The sequence below is a fragment of the Phoenix dactylifera genome, chromosome 9 (genome assembly GCF_051530095.1).
Source record: "Phoenix dactylifera cultivar Ajwa chromosome 9, Ajwa_hap1_PhDact_Kaust_v1.1, whole genome shotgun sequence".
NCBI lineage: Eukaryota > Viridiplantae > Streptophyta > Magnoliopsida > Arecales > Arecaceae > Phoenix > Phoenix dactylifera.
Genome location: NC_143198.1, coordinates 252,615 through 269,075, shown reverse-complemented (window position 1 = coordinate 269,075; position 16,461 = coordinate 252,615). Strand labels below are relative to the sequence as shown.

At 40.8% G+C, this 16,461-nt stretch overlaps 2 protein-coding genes across 6 annotated transcripts; both read left to right on the top strand.

Annotated features, from left to right (window-relative positions):
* Positions 1–361: 361 nt before the first annotated feature.
* Positions 362–5,972, top strand: SPD1 (P-loop containing nucleoside triphosphate hydrolases superfamily protein). Of its 2 annotated transcripts, XM_008798400.6 has the most exons (9): positions 362–1,060; positions 1,221–1,435; positions 2,286–2,436; positions 2,581–2,772; positions 3,299–3,461; positions 3,792–4,030; positions 4,711–4,887; positions 4,968–5,132; positions 5,509–5,972. In XM_008798400.6, exons 1-9 carry the CDS (start codon positions 590–592, stop codon positions 5,800–5,802), a joined length of 2,067 nt encoding a protein of 688 aa, XP_008796622.3. In that variant the 5' UTR covers positions 362–589; the 3' UTR covers positions 5,803–5,972. The 2 variants fall into 2 exon arrangements, with proteins under 2 accessions (XP_008796622.3, XP_089781290.1); XM_089925164.1 differs by lacking the exons at positions 4,711–4,887; positions 4,968–5,132.
* Positions 5,973–7,296: 1,324 nt separating this feature from the next.
* LOC103712030 (glycine-rich RNA-binding protein RZ1C-like) lies at positions 7,297–15,599 on the top strand. Of its 4 annotated transcripts, none has more exons than XM_008798401.5 (3): positions 7,297–7,379; positions 7,589–7,727; positions 14,547–15,599. In XM_008798401.5, exons 2-3 carry the CDS (start codon positions 7,617–7,619, stop codon positions 15,342–15,344), a joined length of 909 nt encoding a protein of 302 aa, XP_008796623.3. In that variant the 5' UTR covers positions 7,297–7,379; positions 7,589–7,616; the 3' UTR covers positions 15,345–15,599. The 4 variants fall into 4 exon arrangements, with proteins under 4 accessions (XP_008796623.3, XP_008796625.3, XP_008796624.3 ...); XM_008798403.5 differs by having other exon boundaries at positions 7,340–7,376; XM_008798402.5 differs by having other exon boundaries at positions 7,344–7,383.
* Positions 15,600–16,461: the final 862 nt, after the last annotated feature.

Sequence of the window (16,461 nt, the reverse complement as noted above, 5' to 3'; positions counted from 1 at the left end):
CATGATCCTGACTTCATGCCATGTGTCGTAATATGCAATAGCCATCGGCCAACTCGTGAGATTAAAGCTGATCCACGCCCCTGAGAGGCTTTTGAGTACGCGCGACTATCAAGTTATAAGTTGGCCCAAGTACAGCGCACCATCGCCCAACGAGATCGAACAGGGGCAGGACGCAGCGACCATCTTCCATCGTCAAAACAGAGAGAACACGTGTCCTCCATCAAGCCATCTAAGAGGACAGCTGTCCCGCAAACCAAAGCCAACTAACAAGCCACGGACCATTCGGACCGGCTCCCTCCCATTGGCTCATCGCTTCTCCGAAATCCGAATGCAGAGAGAAGACTTCCAATCCTCGCAATATGTGGACCGCAGCCCGCCTGCCAAGGGCCGAGTAGGGTCCGTTGCGTGCCCGCCTTTAACGCCTCTCTCCCTACCCCCCCTTTCGAAGATCCCTCCGAATCTTCCTCCCTTCTATTCCTCTCCCCGCTCCCCCACCCGTTCGACCAAAAATCTCACTGAAACTATAAAACAGACCCCTTCCAACTCCGGCCGACGGGGCTCATAGAAACCGATACAGTCCCGCATCGGAATGTCTTCCGAGGTGTTGAAAGCTTTAAGTTGCACTTCTTCTCACCTCAGCAAAGCCTCGTCCTCTTTCTCTTACCTCCAGGCCCAGACCTCCAGCCTCCTCGTCTCCTCCTCCTTCCGCCGCTTCCCCGGCTCCCGGAAGGCCGTCGCCTCCCCCATCCCAGCGCCATCCCCGCCGTCGATCCGCCGTCCTGATGGCGATCGCTGCTTCCCGTGGAGCACTTCCAGTTCGGTGTCCACCTCGAAGTCGAGACGGGACGGCGCCGGTGCCGTGTACGATGAGTTGCAGCTGTTCCTGGAGGTGGTCCCGCCCAGACTGCGGCGGGAGCTGGCCCGCCACGGGGAGATCCGGGAGCTGATCGAGGTAGTGATGGATCTCGGGAGGAAGCCCATCGCCCGATTCCCCTCCGGTGATTGGATCATGTCAGAGCAGCCTGTCGCGCTCGATGACCTTCGGCATGCCGTTTCGAAGGTAATCAGCGATGAGTTCTTTTAACTTTTTTGTTGCATTGTCTCATTAATTGTAACGGAGTCCGGGGTGATATCATTAAGTCTAAAGTTAAGCTGTTCCATAAAAAAGGTAATGTTTTATATGACGTCAAGATTTCAATACGATCGATTCTGCTTTGCAGGTTGGTGATTTTTCTGATGACAACCGCTCTGGCATCAATCATTCCCTGCATCGGATCAGTGCTATTCGGAATCGTAAGATGCAGATAATTGGCCTTTCTTGCCGAGTGGGTCGTGCGATATCGGGAAGTGCGGAGACCATACGTGATTTGGTCGAGGGTGGGGGTTCTATTTTGGTTATTGGACCTCCTGGGGTTGGCAAGACGACCTTGATCAGGTATTACTTTTACCTTATTTTTCTCTTGTCTTCCTTGCTGTGAGAAGTTGAAGTTGGAGGAGGACACCATGTTCCTCATGTGAAAATTCACGTTCCATGTTTCGCTTCAGTAGGAAACGTCATGGAATCTTTTTTTTTTATTTTTCTTTTTGTATGAATCAACTAAATGTCATAAAATCTTAGATGGTCATAAAGCTCAATTTTATTAGACTATGACTGTACACGTACCAAGCTGGCACCGCAGTATGTACATCAGAAAAATAATCTCGTGTATTAGACAAACCCAATGTCTCCAACATTGTCTTGCTTTTGCCCTAGTCCGCTTTCCTCATCGGCATGCATTATGTTCTATGGGAAGCACTGGATATAATTAACTCTTTTCCAGGGGAGCTAAAAACCAGATTTTGTGAGTCCAGTATCAATGTTGTATCCATTCTGAGCACATGATATACTGTTGAAGATGGTTGATTTCCAACACCAATGACCATCTCTGGGAGTCGCCGCATACCCGAGCGTTCATTTACCATGGAGTGTTAGGTGATTTGAAAATGTAACTTGGCTGTGCTTTTTTACAGATACAAATGTCATGCAAGATTTGCATGTAATGCAGAATTTTGCATCCGTTTTCCCATGCAAGACGTAGACCTTTTTATTTTTGAAAATGGCAGTCTACATGATTATATCATCTGCAGATGAAGCAGTACTTTGACTCGAGATTTCAACATTATGCTGCGATCGCTAAACAATAACTTGTGTTGAAGAGTCAGTTATCGCAAAGCACAGAAACACATAATTGGTCATCTTCTTGATTTTCAAAATTTGATCCTGCTGAAATGTTCTTTTGATGCAGGGAAATAGCTAGAGTGCTAGCAGATGAGCACATGAAACGTGTTGTGGTAGTAGACACATCAAATGAAATTGGAGGAGATGGGGATGTACCTCACTCAGGAATTGGGCGTGCTAGGAGAATGCAAGTTCCCAATGTTAACATGCAGCACGGTGTATGTCTTTGATCTCATACTTTGGTCATCCCTGTGTATTTACATTCCCAAGGTCTTATACAACAAGAGACACCACGGTAAGATATTTTGTAAAATTTTGTTTCTTTATCTTATGGTCTCAGAAGTTTTTCGATGCCTCTGTAGGTTATGATAGAAGCAGTTGAAAATCACATGCCAGAAGTCATTGTAATTGATGAAATTGGAACAGAACTTGAAGCAATGGCGGCCAGCACTATTGCTCAAAGAGGTGTTCAGCTTGTTGGAACAGCACATGGAGTAACAATTGAGAGCATAATAAAAAATCCTTGTCTGCAGACACTTGTTGGTGGGATAGAGGTAACAAGTTATCTTTCTGAATTTTGTATCTTGTGTTGGGGTGAAATTAGCGGCTGAAACCTTGGTCATCTTCATGTGTAATGTTAGTAGAATGTTCAATTTCCTGGTGGTAATCTCTGATTGAGAGGTAGTACAATTTTCCTTGTTACACCTTTCTTCAGAAACAACAAATCTCCTATATCATGGTTAAGTTGGAGAATGGAGATTGTTGTGATGGTTGTTGATTCGTCTGAGAAGTCTTCTAATGGAAATAAATTATGGATAGAAGTGAAATTACTTGGATAATCACTGTCCGAGCAGATCAAGCAGTTATTTCTTATAAAAACAAACATCTCGGTTAAGCATGCTTCTGTTATGGTGAAGCGTCAATCTAATGACCGGGTACAAGATTTTTTTTCTCCCCATTCGAGTCACATTAGCCTAAAATACTTGACCAATCCATGGCATCTTATTTCCTGTCATAAAATCAGAGTCATGCAAACCAAATTATTTAATTATTAATTGTTTGAAATATATATGTATGCAGAGTGTTACACTTGGTGATGAAGAGGCAAGAAAAAGGAAAGTACAGAAAACAATACTTGAGAGGAAAGGACCTCCTACATTTACTTGTGCTGTGGAGATTATATCCAAGATGGAGTGCCGAGTTCATCACAAATTAGAAGCTACTGTAGATGCTATTCTGGCAGGTAGATTACTTTCATCTAATACTATTTGTATGAAACAAAAGATCAAACTTGGATGGTTAAGAATATGCCTCGCAACCAACAAGCTCTTCTCTTTGAAGAAATTCCAGTTTTCACTCTCTTCTCTCCATAATCCTGCCTTGCAAATCTGCATCCAACGCCGTCTGCTCATCCTTGGTTTCTCTCACATGTGTTGCCTGTGCCAAGATCTTGTCTGTTAGAACTGCAAACATTATTTGAGCGATGCTCTGATCTGTGCATTAGAGTAAAAGCACAATTTTCAAGATATTGGTCAAATCGGACTCTTCATATCAGATGTTTCTCTTTAAGCAGGTAAGTCTCCTCTGTTTGAAGTACGTAAGGTGGATTTCAAAGCTAGCAATTCAACAAACTCTGTTCCAATACTCGAGAAATCTAATGAACAAGAATCTTCCATTAGCTGCAAAAATGATGTGAATACTGAGACAGTGCCTCATCAAGGCAATTATGACGGTACTGCTATTTATACCAAGAAAGGCAAAAATAAGGCATCTTCCTCAAGGAGATCACCTGTGCACGTGTATACCTACCAGGTATATACTGAATTCCGCTTTATGATGTGAATTGGTAATGCAAGTTCTATAAATGTATATGCATATTTGCTTCTCTATACTGTGATTTGCTTAGAGTATTTCTTTCTGAACTGTCGTAGTGACTTTAAAGGAGCTTCTCCCCCCCCCCCCCCCCCACCCCAAAGGAAATACATGACTTGATATTTCCAGGGGCATGCATTATTCTCTATTAATATACGTTTAGAAATGTAACCCTTGTCTGGACAGTGTTAGTTCAATTTTGTTCCATTTGATATATATATTTCTGTCTTCAGACACTTCGTGAATCTCATGACCACCTCCATCCAGTCCCTCTTCTGTTCTTAGACTCAAGCTGAATGTAAGTCATAGCTTTCGATAAAACTTGATTGTTCTTAAATGTGGGTAGAATATGTACCCCTCATGTCATAGGCATGTGATATTCCTGAACTACATAACTTTCTGAAGTTCATACCCGTCTTATCAGTTTCACTATTAGTTCATACAATATATCCTCATACGTCTTCCCCATCTATTCATTCCATATCCTATTTTTTTAAGAAAAAGAAAACCAGTAATTTCTGCATATAAATTATAAATAAAGAAGCGACTTCAGCAGAGAATTGGATGGAAAAAAAATTTAATTATTGAAACAATCGTTTTTTTGGTTGGCTCTCTGTTAGATCTTGGAAGCTGATCTACTGCAAGTTGCAAAAGTAATGGGTCTCGAGAATGAAATAGATGTAACCGATGATATTGGTACTGCAAATGCAATTCTTGCATCAAGTATTGAATTGAAGCAGAATCCTTGGATTCATAGTGTTGCAAAGTACCACCAATTGCCAGTATTTGTTATCAAGGTAAGATTTATGTTTATTTTATGTCTTTTTCTGAATTACAAGTCTTTCAATTTCGCTGCCTTCTGTATTTTAACTTGCAGACAAATACTATGGCACAAATTGTAAAGGCAGTAAAAATGATTCTAGGGATGGATACCATTGGATCTTTATCAAATGCCTCAGTAAATCATATGGCAAGAGATATTGAGATTGAAGATGATGCACCTAGAAGAAAACCGTCCTTGGAGGAAATGGACGCCTTGGAGGTGCAATTCTCTGAATCCTTCTATTATATTAGTCTCTCGTCTGAACAGTTAATTGAAACTCATGGATTCTTCAAAATTTGGGTACCATGCATTAGTGTATTTTTGTTTCTTTTTTTCTTTTTCTTTTTTTTTTTGTGGGGGGGGGGGGGGGGAGGGGATGCTCGGTTTTTGAATAATGGTTACACTCCCCAGCAATGTTTATCCAGAGGAATTTTGCATTGCATTTATCGCTAGTTTCATTTGTGAGAGAACTTTCTGAATAATCTCTGTAATATATTTATCTTGTGTTTCATTTCTGTTGCCCGATAGCATATTGTTTCTTGCAATTATTGTGAGCCCAATGGTCTAGGTACTTAATGCGAATTGCTTTCCACAGGAGGTTCGACTGGCTATTGAGTATATTGTAATTCCTGGTAGAGAACCTGTGGAACTCCTGCCTAGATGCTCGGAGATAATTGCTCGTCAGCTGGAGCTTGTGGAGAGCTACCAGCTTGCTGCAGAGAAAAAAGGTACAGAGTTGAACTCCAGGCTGCAGATTCTTCCCATGAGGCTCAACAAGAAAAATTCATCTATCCGTGGATCACATTCATGCGAGCAAGTGGGTTTAAATTCATCAGCTAGTGGGTCCAGGGGTACCAGTGTTTCTCGCCTGCCCCTTTTGCCTGAATAAGTGACTCAGAATTCCCACTATAATGTAATTAAGATTCAGTAGTTAGTTGTACCACATCATGTACAGAAATGTAAATTATGATGCTCATTCTCTAATCCAAACGCATCTCTGGATGTGATTCGTGTCATTTTTTAAATAAAAATTGCTCCTCCGTGGTGCTTTCCTCTTCATTCTGAGTTCAGGTTTCTTTCTTAGAAGGCCTCTCTTCTATTTGTTTGCGTCTGTAAGTTTGAGGAGTCTGAATGCCGGTGGTGGTGCATCTGCAGATTTTTGCACCTATGGAGGAAATGATGAAATGCATATCATTCATCTTCAGCAATTGGATGAAATATTCTGGGATGTTTTCTTTTTTTTTTTTCTTTTTTTTTTTGGTATGAACTTTGTCATGTTTTCATTGGGACTTGGTTACCTTCTCTAAACATTGTGCAAATTGCATTTTTATATGTGCTTAAGGAGCCACCTCTGCCCACAGGGAAGATTTGCCCGTGTGTTGAGTGGTTATTTATTTATATATTTTTGGTACAATGGCGTCTCCTGGATATGGGTGCAGGTAACAAAATATATAAAAAAAGAGTTGGCAAAAAAAAAGAATGAGCAGGTGCATGATTTTTCGAAGAAAGCCTCTGAAATGATGAGCTGTATAGAAGACAATTCAGTTAGCAGTACTGTTCGTCTCTTGATAGAAATAAATGATTCGGAAGAAATCACTAGCCCTATTATTTGAGAGCGACAAGTAGACTGGTCATAATAGCCTAGGTCAAGCTCAGGCTCGAGAGGTTTCTCGGCGCTCGGAGGTTATTCATTTCACATCTCCCTTGGGCTTGGGAGTCGTGGTGAATCTTGAGAAGTTACTGGTGCCAGTACATACAAAAGTTCAATGCCAGGATGTTACTTATTTTACATCTACCTCGGGTTTGGGTCTGTTGAGCTAAAGTTAATGGTTTGGGTCGTCCATGGCTCAAAATTCAAAATTGAGCATGAAAATCCCATAAAGATCACTTAGATTTTAAGCTAGCCAAATTGGCAGGATGGGCTAGGTTGAAGGTTAGGTGAGACCGGGTTCAAACATAGGATCCTGGTGTCCGTATCCAAGCGACCCCTGTTACAGGCAAGGTGAAAGGAAAAAGAAAATCAACAGAGTTGAGCAAAAATTAGATGCCAGGACCGGAAGGAAAACTGCCCTTCCCAAAGTGAGATTGAGAGAGTCGGAGGTGAGGCATCACTAAGCTGGTTGGCAGCTTTTAATTGGCGCTTCGTATGTACGCATATATCTTACCAATTTGTCCATTAAATTATATTCATCATTAATAGAAATTCCCTTGGAGTCACGTAAGTACACCAACCTATGCTGCTCGACCGGGCTCGTCCAGACCACAGTCGATGCCCCGCGGAGGCTCAGCTCCAAAGAATCCTGACCGTCCGATAGATCATCAAATGAGTTGCTTTTGGGAACAATTTAACCTAACCATGGACTGCGAGTCAGTCTACCAGCCGCCCCATCCCCATAAACATTATTAAATTCATAGGGGCCGACTGAGCCCTAGGGTTTCCGCATCCGGTCCTTCTTCCTCGCGGTAGTAGGTTTTCCGCCCCCTCCCGTCTCCACTCCTCTCTCTCTCTCTCTCCCGCCCCCACCTTTCTATTCTTCGATCCTTCTCCATGGTTGCCGAGAATCAGCGGTGGAGGGGGAGAGGGGTTGGAAGATCTTGACTGGATTCGTTTGCGGATTTCGAGGGTTCTTTTCGATCCATCTGAGTCTTCTTGGATTTTTTTTTTCGTTCATCAGGTTTCCGAAGGAGGGTTTTCTTCTGAAGATGTCGCACAAGGAAGAGAATCGTATCTTTGTGGGAGGCCTGTCCTGGGAGACCGGGGAGCGGCAGCTGGAGCAGGAGTTTGGCCGCTTCGGCAAGGTTATCGAGGCCCAGGTTTGGCCTGACACTCCATCTCCCCATCTTTTCCCTCACCCAGTCTGCCTTTATTTTGGATTGTATGTGATTATTATGTAATTTGAAAAAGACTTTCATATTTTCTTGAGGATTGTAAGATAAAAAGAAAATCTTATGTTGCTATAATCGCCCATCGACAGGGTCATTGAGATTTTGAGAAATAAAAGCAATTAGGGAGCCGGATATTGCGTTGTCTGGTGAATAATCTCAAAAAGCTGACTATCTGATTCTGTTATGTTGACATAAGATTCCTCAAGTTATTGAATTACTTTTAGATTTGTTTGTTAAATCTGTGAAATTTAGGTAATGCTAAAGGTTTCGACCACCAACAGAAATGTATGAGGTTTACAAAATTGCAGTCGCATAAGCTTTTTTTTTCTTTTTCCTTTTTTTAAAAGTAGAAGCGATCGTGTATGTGATTTTGCAAAAGTGATGGAACGCATTTGAAAGGAATGCGGATTTTACAGGCTGTTTACTGCAATAGAGTGGTTTTGTTTATGTTGTTTATGCAAATTTATTTGTTTTATACCCGTCATTGTGGTGGCTAATTATTGATTCTTCTTTTTCTTTTTTTTTCTTTTTTCTTTTCTTTTGGAATCTGGTTATGATCGCTTGGGACACCTTAGTTGGGGTTGTGTTACATTCTTGGCCTGTTAACTTGCATCAAATTCCCGGAGGCTGTTCTCACTTGATCAGTGATGTGTGATAAGAAACAGAGGGACTCAATATGGATAGTATGCACAAAAGATCATGTTCACCACCTTTAGATGTGCTGAATGCCAGTCTACGTGAAGCAGAAAGTCAGTTACCTGCTCATTCTACATGGTTCCAGTTAGCTGGAAGCAGTTGTCCTTTGCCCCGTGTGAGTCAACCATCATTAGTTCAGCTTCGAGGTTCCACCATAACATAAATATAAATTATTTTGCTGCTAGCCAAGGCAGTTCTGTTGAGGATTAGTTGTCCGTTGATAACGAGGACTTGGGCTGGATCAAGGATTATCTGAAATCCTTCCCTGTTCTTTCCTATGGTCTGAAAGAGCTATTGTGCCATGTTAATGTTTGTTGCTGAAAATCTTAACAGAGATCATATGCAGCTATTGATAATTGATCTATGGCACTGAACATCATGATAAAATTTTGTATGCCTGAGACCATTGGCCTTCTATGTTTGACTTGCACGAGAAGTTCATGGTCAACCGGTTTGTTTTGTCAACATGTGCAGTGGGATTCATAACAGTTTCTGACCAAATTGTTTATTTTGCAATAAGGTGTCTCATTTAACCATAACTCCTTTGGGAGGAAGAGCAGCGTGCCCGAGATGCCATTGCCTAGGATGTGTATATCTCACTTATCTTCAGGATCAGCATCAAGGGTTATGCAGCACTTTGCAAATAAGTCGATTAGTTTTCCTGGTCTGACTAATCTGTGATGTTGGCTCCGCACAACTCAGTACCAACTCGAGAAAATCTTGTTTGCTAATCTCTGTTTTTTGCTGAGGAAACTCATTGTGGTCATGCTTAGTTAGTTGTGCTCAATGCTAGTGATCAGCTCAATTTGGGAATCTTCTTAGCTATGTTAGTTATCACCTGTAGATAGCACTAATCTGATGCTGCTACTTTTTTTCAATTTTCCAAGGGCACTAGATACCGAGAGCTCCATTGCTGCAAGACTTGTGAATTGTGGTTCATTTGGCAAGCTCATATTATGGCATATCTATTGCAAATGCTGGTTGCTGAATGTTTGGTGCTGTACTTAAAAGTTTTCCTGCTGTTCCATACTACAGTGTCGCATGCATGGTTATAATTTTTTTTTGCCTTTCCTTTATGGTTGCTGCATAATTGGTATGGTAGAGCAGTATGCTGCTTGATTGGTGTTATCCAAAGTGGAATGCCGTATTTCACTGAATTATCTGCATAAGGATTTTGAGACCAATATTACCTGAACTGTTGTCACTTGCACAGAGATAGGCCATGTTGTGCTTGCTCCTTGCACGCCATTTCTAGGTCATCTAGTTTGGTTAAGTACTTGGTGGGACTGTTCTTATGCTTGCATCTGTTCGTCATCGAGGGCAGTTGAGGTGGAATGCCAGCTTTGTAACGAGGCCTATGATCGGTACACCTGGAGTTGTTCTACTGATCTGCTTGATAGTCAGTTTATACCAGATGAATGAAAATATTTTGCTGTTCTACTGGTTCTTGAGTGTGAAAATTTTCCCCTATTAGAACCATCATTTTGAAAATGCACATCATGTGTCAATAGCCCATGACCATGCTTGTCACAGCATTTGTTGGTAGTTGTTTGCTTGTAGTAGTTTGGGCAATATTGGAGGCTTCATTCAATGAAGGAGTTGCTTCAGTGTTATAGCTTAATGATGTGACTTGTTGGCTTTTCAACATGGTTTGTAATTGAAAGATCTGATGACTTCTTTAAAGCTTCTTGAATCTCAGGCTAATTGAAAAAAAATTCTTTTTGGAAATTTTTCCCTTCAACTTCCCTAGCCATCCTTGCCTTCACAGAACTACGATCAGTATTAGAATTTTGAGTGCTGGTAGCGTGATTACCATGATGAGAACTAGAAGTGTAATTTTCGATAATGTGGTTGAGCTAATGGCAGGTTTTGTGATTGGTACTTGTAGTCTCTACTGCTAATCTATGAATATAGTCAGCTCTGATGAGATATGGAATTTTATTTCCTAGTAGAATGAATGCATCAGTGATAAAGGGTGGCAGTATGCTGGTAAAGTTTGTTAATTGATATCACGAAGGGCTGAATTCATGATGAAGTGTCTTGGGAATTTGCAATTTGTGATTCCTGTTTATATTTCAGGTATAAGTTATGACAATAATACAGCAACCTCGTCTGGAAATTGAGCTGAATATAAATTCATGCGATCTGATGAATAATGTGCTACATTCTATAAACATTGGCTAGAACTGTCAAGGTAGTTTGTGGCTTCGGAGTAGATGTCATATCAGTTAGAAATGTCTAAATGTATATTGGGAACCTGGGACTCACTTGAGTGTGCTTTATGGCGGCATCAAAAGTATATTATTTATCTATTTTTCATCATTCAGGTAATTGACATTTGTGGTTATGGATAATCAGGTTGATCATGAGCTAAATATTGCACTAAACCTTTCTTCCTTTTTAATCTTGGCAACTTATTGCTATATAATTACTTCAACAGTTCAACTACTATAATTAGTTCTTCACTGTAAACCTCACCCCTTTGTTTTGGATAAAAAAGAGAACTTGCTTAAGTATTACTTCATAATTTTTATTTTCAGTTTGAACTATCAGTTTTTAAGGTCAACGATGACAAGTTGTGAAGTGACCATTTGTTTCCAGATGCCATCCATGCATTGATTCACATTATGAGCAGATCCTCTTCCCCCCTCATTTTGTTACCTACACTGGTTCTTTTTTTTCCTAGGTCTCTCAGATTTCTCATTTCTCTATTAGTGTTTTTCATTTGCTTTGCAATTATCCAATGTTGATGCTGCCTCTTTTGTTCTTCTCCTCCGGAATGCATGCTTCCTAGTTTTTTTTTTTTGCCTCAGGATTGTTAGAACTATATCGTTATGTTACTGGTTCGGTACGGTCAGTGAGGTACACCCCCTGTGCTGCAAGCTCGCACCACTTTTCTCAGTCCTAGCCATCATACTTCCCAAAATTAGGTGGTACTGGTCGTTAAAGGATGGTTCCGCTTGTTCAAGCCTGTATGGACTGATTTGACTTATATATAGAACTGAATCTCGGTACCATACCAATGCTTGATTGATACAATATTGGGCATTTGGTACGACATATCTTGGTTTGAAAGATGTTAAACATCTAGAGCAAATGGAATGAAATGATTTTCAGCATGGTGTTTATGCTAGCATATACAGACGTTTATGCTAGCATATACAAGCATTTTGTCTTACCACTTGTTGATTGTTGCTCATTCGAGAGGTATTCTTATGATTGTCTTACTTCTGCCTCATGTATTAGCGTCCAAGTTATGCTTTGTTTACTTAAATTACTGTAAGAAAAGTTCACAATTTGTTTTGTACTTAATATTTTGTGTTTGGATATATTTGTTGGGCATCATTTTGTGATTTCATATTTCTAATCAAGGTTTATTGTACCATTAAGGTATTTGTCCATATTGGTCCAGTACTGACCCCTCCATCCCTGTATTAGTTTGATTTAGTATATGACTCAAATTGGTCCGTAACGGTCCAAACTGAGTGAAAGTGTCTTGTATTGCCTGGTACCAACTTGTACCACCCAATTTCAGGTGATACCATGATTGGGAGTGAGAAAAAAGTCGTAGAAGCTCGTCTTCGTATGGGATGCATATTGTGTCGTACCTAAACTGGTAATTAACTGGTATGGCTTCCAATGCTGGTTCTATGGACCTTGTTTCCAACAATGTTTTGATGGTTAGATGTTCCTGTCCAATCTAGATTTTTAGCCATGATTTTGTACTTCTATTGTCGCAATAATGTTGAAAACAGGCTTGTCAAGATTTTGATGTTTTGCCTTTCAATTTCAACTGATATGGGCTTTTAGGTGCATAAAAAGCGGTATAATTGTTACTCTAGAATCATAATAAATATGAGTGGGTTTTTTCATTTTAAGCTGATCCTGAATCGGGTTCCACATTCTTTTTTCTCTTAATAAACGCCCACCTCAGAAGTATATCATGCTAGTTTAAGTCCTATGAAGACAATTACGAAAGCATAGCAATTTTCTGTTGTTCTTTTTCTGGAATTTAAGCTGGGGTTTCATAGGCTTCCATTGTTCAAAGGGATCTCCTTTTTTGCATGTAAAATCTATCATTAGTTTGCCCGTAAATCTTCAAAGCTATGGAGATCAGAATTACCATTCTGTTCATGTTAACTCCCTTAAGCACTGCAAATCATAGAAAAAAATTAGTGCACAATTTTGCTGTAAACTTGGAAGGCAAGCAAGAACTTAGTGGATCATATTTTTTTTAAAATTTGATACACTACTTGTTTAAGTTTGGGTAGTTTAAAAGAGGAATTCAGTTCAGATTTGTGGGTTCTTATCATTCTCTCTCTCTCTCTGTGTCCGTGTGTGTGTGTGTAACCATTCATTAGGGTTGGCTGACTGTCAAAATATGATTTTGTTCTGAACCAAAAATTCAAAAATCTAAGGGATGATATATCTGTCCCTTGCAAAGCTATGAGAAAAGAAAAAAAGGTTTAAGTTATTCCATACCAGTCTTTTATTTAAAGTGTTTTGCAATTAGATTTGTGGGAGGCTTTGTAATTATGTATTGGGTGCTCTGTTTTTAGTTTCTTTTTCTTAGCTTGTATAGATCAGGAAGGCACTTTCTGTCTTTATCTAAGCACACGACATAAGATCATTATGGCAGCATATCATTATGGTAACATTTTCCTCCCTGTCGTGATTATTATATTCTAAATTAGGTTCACAGATTAAAGTTAGAAGACTTCTGATAGATTGACAGCCTATTACATAGATGAGATTATTTACAAGATAACCAATACAAAGTGTAGAGTTATTCTCCAATATATTTTGGAGGTGGATATTAAGGTTGCTGCTTTATAATTCTTTCACGGCTGAGTTTGGGTCCTTCAAGATCAATTGTTTTGAAGGGCTTATCTTAACTTCCCTGGTTCTACCTTCCAGTTTCCTTGTAATTTGAAATTTTAAATTTAGTCCATGGGGCTTGCTGTAGAAAACATCTGTGTACACTTGATCTAGCATTATTAATCATAATCATAGGATCAACCTTTCTAAACCTTTTTATGTCTATAACATAAATTCAGCTAAGTTGTTCTGCTCTATACCATTTGCTCCATCTGTCATGACACCTTCTGCATTATGGCATGGTAGTTGAAGTTTTTATTCAGTACACTTGGCTGCCGTTCATGTTTCTGCTTATCTAATTACTTAAGGTTTCTGTGATTGTAAACATTTAGATGTTAGATGTCAGCACTCTTCTAGCATAGGTGGTCAGCAGTCCATACAGGAGTCAAAGATCAAGGAGATCATGCCCTTGATTGTGGTGTATCTTCAGTTACTTTGTTCAGTGGTAGGGATATGGCTGTTGTTGGATTGGGCATCACAGGTTTTAGGTGAGTGGAATCATAGGTGTGCTGACATTGAAAATATAACATTTTGGGTCTTGTCTCTACCAAAACACAATGCCATCATGGTAGGCAGATTGAGAAATCTGCTCCCTTTTTCTAAGGTGCTGTTGGGTTAATAATGCTGTTATCTGCAATCTTCTGTTGCCTTGAATTTTTAATGTCTGATTGCTTAAAAAAATGTAAAGATTATATTCAAACTTTAAGCATGGATTGTCCATGAAGGACATCTAGTTCAATAAGTTATGAATGTTTATTGATTCAGGGGTGAGATCTCCATCAAGATTTTCTGAGATATACTACACTTAATGATGGCATTTTATTGAGAAAGATTTTGTGATGGGTTTTCCTGTGGTGGAAGATTGCCTTGGGAACTTGCATGTATCTTTGTTATAAGGAGATCGGATGCATCCTAACGCATGATTTGTATTGTTTTTCCTCTCTTCCTTTTTTCATGTTCTAGGTTTTTTTACTATTACAAATTGCTTTGTTTATGATCTTCTATATGTTTTAACATGTCTACTGCCCAAGTTGCACAACATTGGTTGTAACCATCAGGTGTCCAAACACATGATATTGAACTACATTAAAACAATGTGGTGCAAAACTTTAATTTCTGCATTTCTGCTTATTTCATTTATCTGCTGTCACTTAGCATTCTTGCCGTGTGTAGGTCATGCTAGAGAGAGACACTGGCCGCCCCCGTGGATTTGGATTTGTGACATTTGCTGAACCACGCGCTGTGGAGGATTCCATCAGAGAGATGCATAACCAAGAGTTGGATGGTCGGGTCATTTCAGTGAACAAGGCTCAGCCTAAGATGAGTTCAGATGACACTGGCTATGGTTATGGTGGTGGGGGCTACTCATCAGGTGGCAGAGGGGGCTATCGTGGTGGTGGAGGTGATGCCCCCCCACCTGTAGGGCATGGCGACTGCTTCAAGTGTGGGCGTCCAGGACACTGGGCCCGTGAATGCCCTTCAGCTGGAGGTGGCGGCGGAAGATTCTCTTCTCGTTCCAGGTTTGGTGGGAGTGGTGGAGGTGGTGGGCATGGCGAGCGTTTTGGAGGGCCTGACCGCTATCACGACCGTTACATGGATGATCGTTATGATGGAGGCCGTTATGGGGATCGCGACCGTCTTGACAAGGACAGTAGGTATAGTGGTGTGCGTGATCGCTATGCCAATGATCGATATCCGCCTGGCGGTGATCGCATTTATGGTGATAGATATGCTGTGGGGACAGATCGTTACCCTCAAAATGGTTATGGCAAGGAAAGAGGTTATGACAAGGATGGACCACGGGGTAGCAGCGGCTATGACCGATATGGACAGAGGGGTGGTGGTGGTGACAGATATGGCGGTGGTGGACCTGCACGTAATGAGGGGGGTGGTAGTTATAGGGACAGACCTGGGCCTTACGATCGTCCCAGCAGGAGCGGACGCCCATCATCCTATGATGATCGCTACTAATGCATGTTGATTGCTGTTATGGCACTCGCTCCTGCTATTGGGTTACATTTATGGATGACAGAATTTTGGGTATTGTTATATGGTTGTGTTTGTGATATTTTAGGATGTGTTCTGGACCGATGTGATGATTTTGTTTTGTTTATAGGACTCACAACTATCATTTTCACAAGCTAGTAGAATTCACTCTGGATCGAGCTTGAGTTCTGTTGCTGTATGATCCTTCACTGCTATGAGAATCTGTTAGAATCTGTTTCATTCAGGCGTCTCATGTAGCTGTTACAGGAGATGCAATAATGCCTGCCCTGGTGATTATTTGCCCGTTGATGAAAATTTCACCATTTTTTTTGGTGGTTGAGCTATCCTTCCTGTCATGACAAATCTCAGCTGGTTTGAGATGTTTCTAGCGATTTGTGTTTTTTGGGGGGGGGAGGGGGGAGGGGAATGTATACCTGCCAATAGTGCCAATGTTGTAGTGGTTAAGTCCGTTTTCATTGGGTTTCTTTATTTTAATTTGAAGCTTCTCAGATCTCTGTTTTGAGCCAGTGAAGATGCTGGCTGTTGAGCTGACGACTTTGGCTTTGATATCTTGTATTTGCGTGCGCTTGCAAAATGAGAACCATGCTATGTCTTCAGTGATCAGGATCTCGACCATCCTTTTCAACCTGGTTGGTGCTGAATCTTCGATCATCCATAGTGGGACTAGCAACCTTAAAAACCAACAAACAAGAGAGCTCAGAAATTCTTGAGAGCGGCGAGGTTCTCTTATATCTTGTCTTTGTTCATGGAATTGGCCCCACTACTCAAAAATATCTTGGGGAGTTGTACTTTGATCAGGATGATGATGATTCTTCTGTTGGTTTTGCACCCAAGTTTTATGCTGCTGCATTACTGCATCAACAATTGACCGAAGGGACCATTTTACTTTTGAGATCTGATTAACAATGCAGGGCAGGCTCTGGATGACAGAGCTTTTCTTTTAAAGCTTGGTCTTGTACAAGGAAATGGTTCTGCCACCTAGATCCCTGCCAGGTGTCTGACTGTGTTTGCAATTGTTACAGTTGACTGATAGCCTTGGCTCCAGCAGCTGAGTTACATTTAGGTTATTCATAGTTTGTCC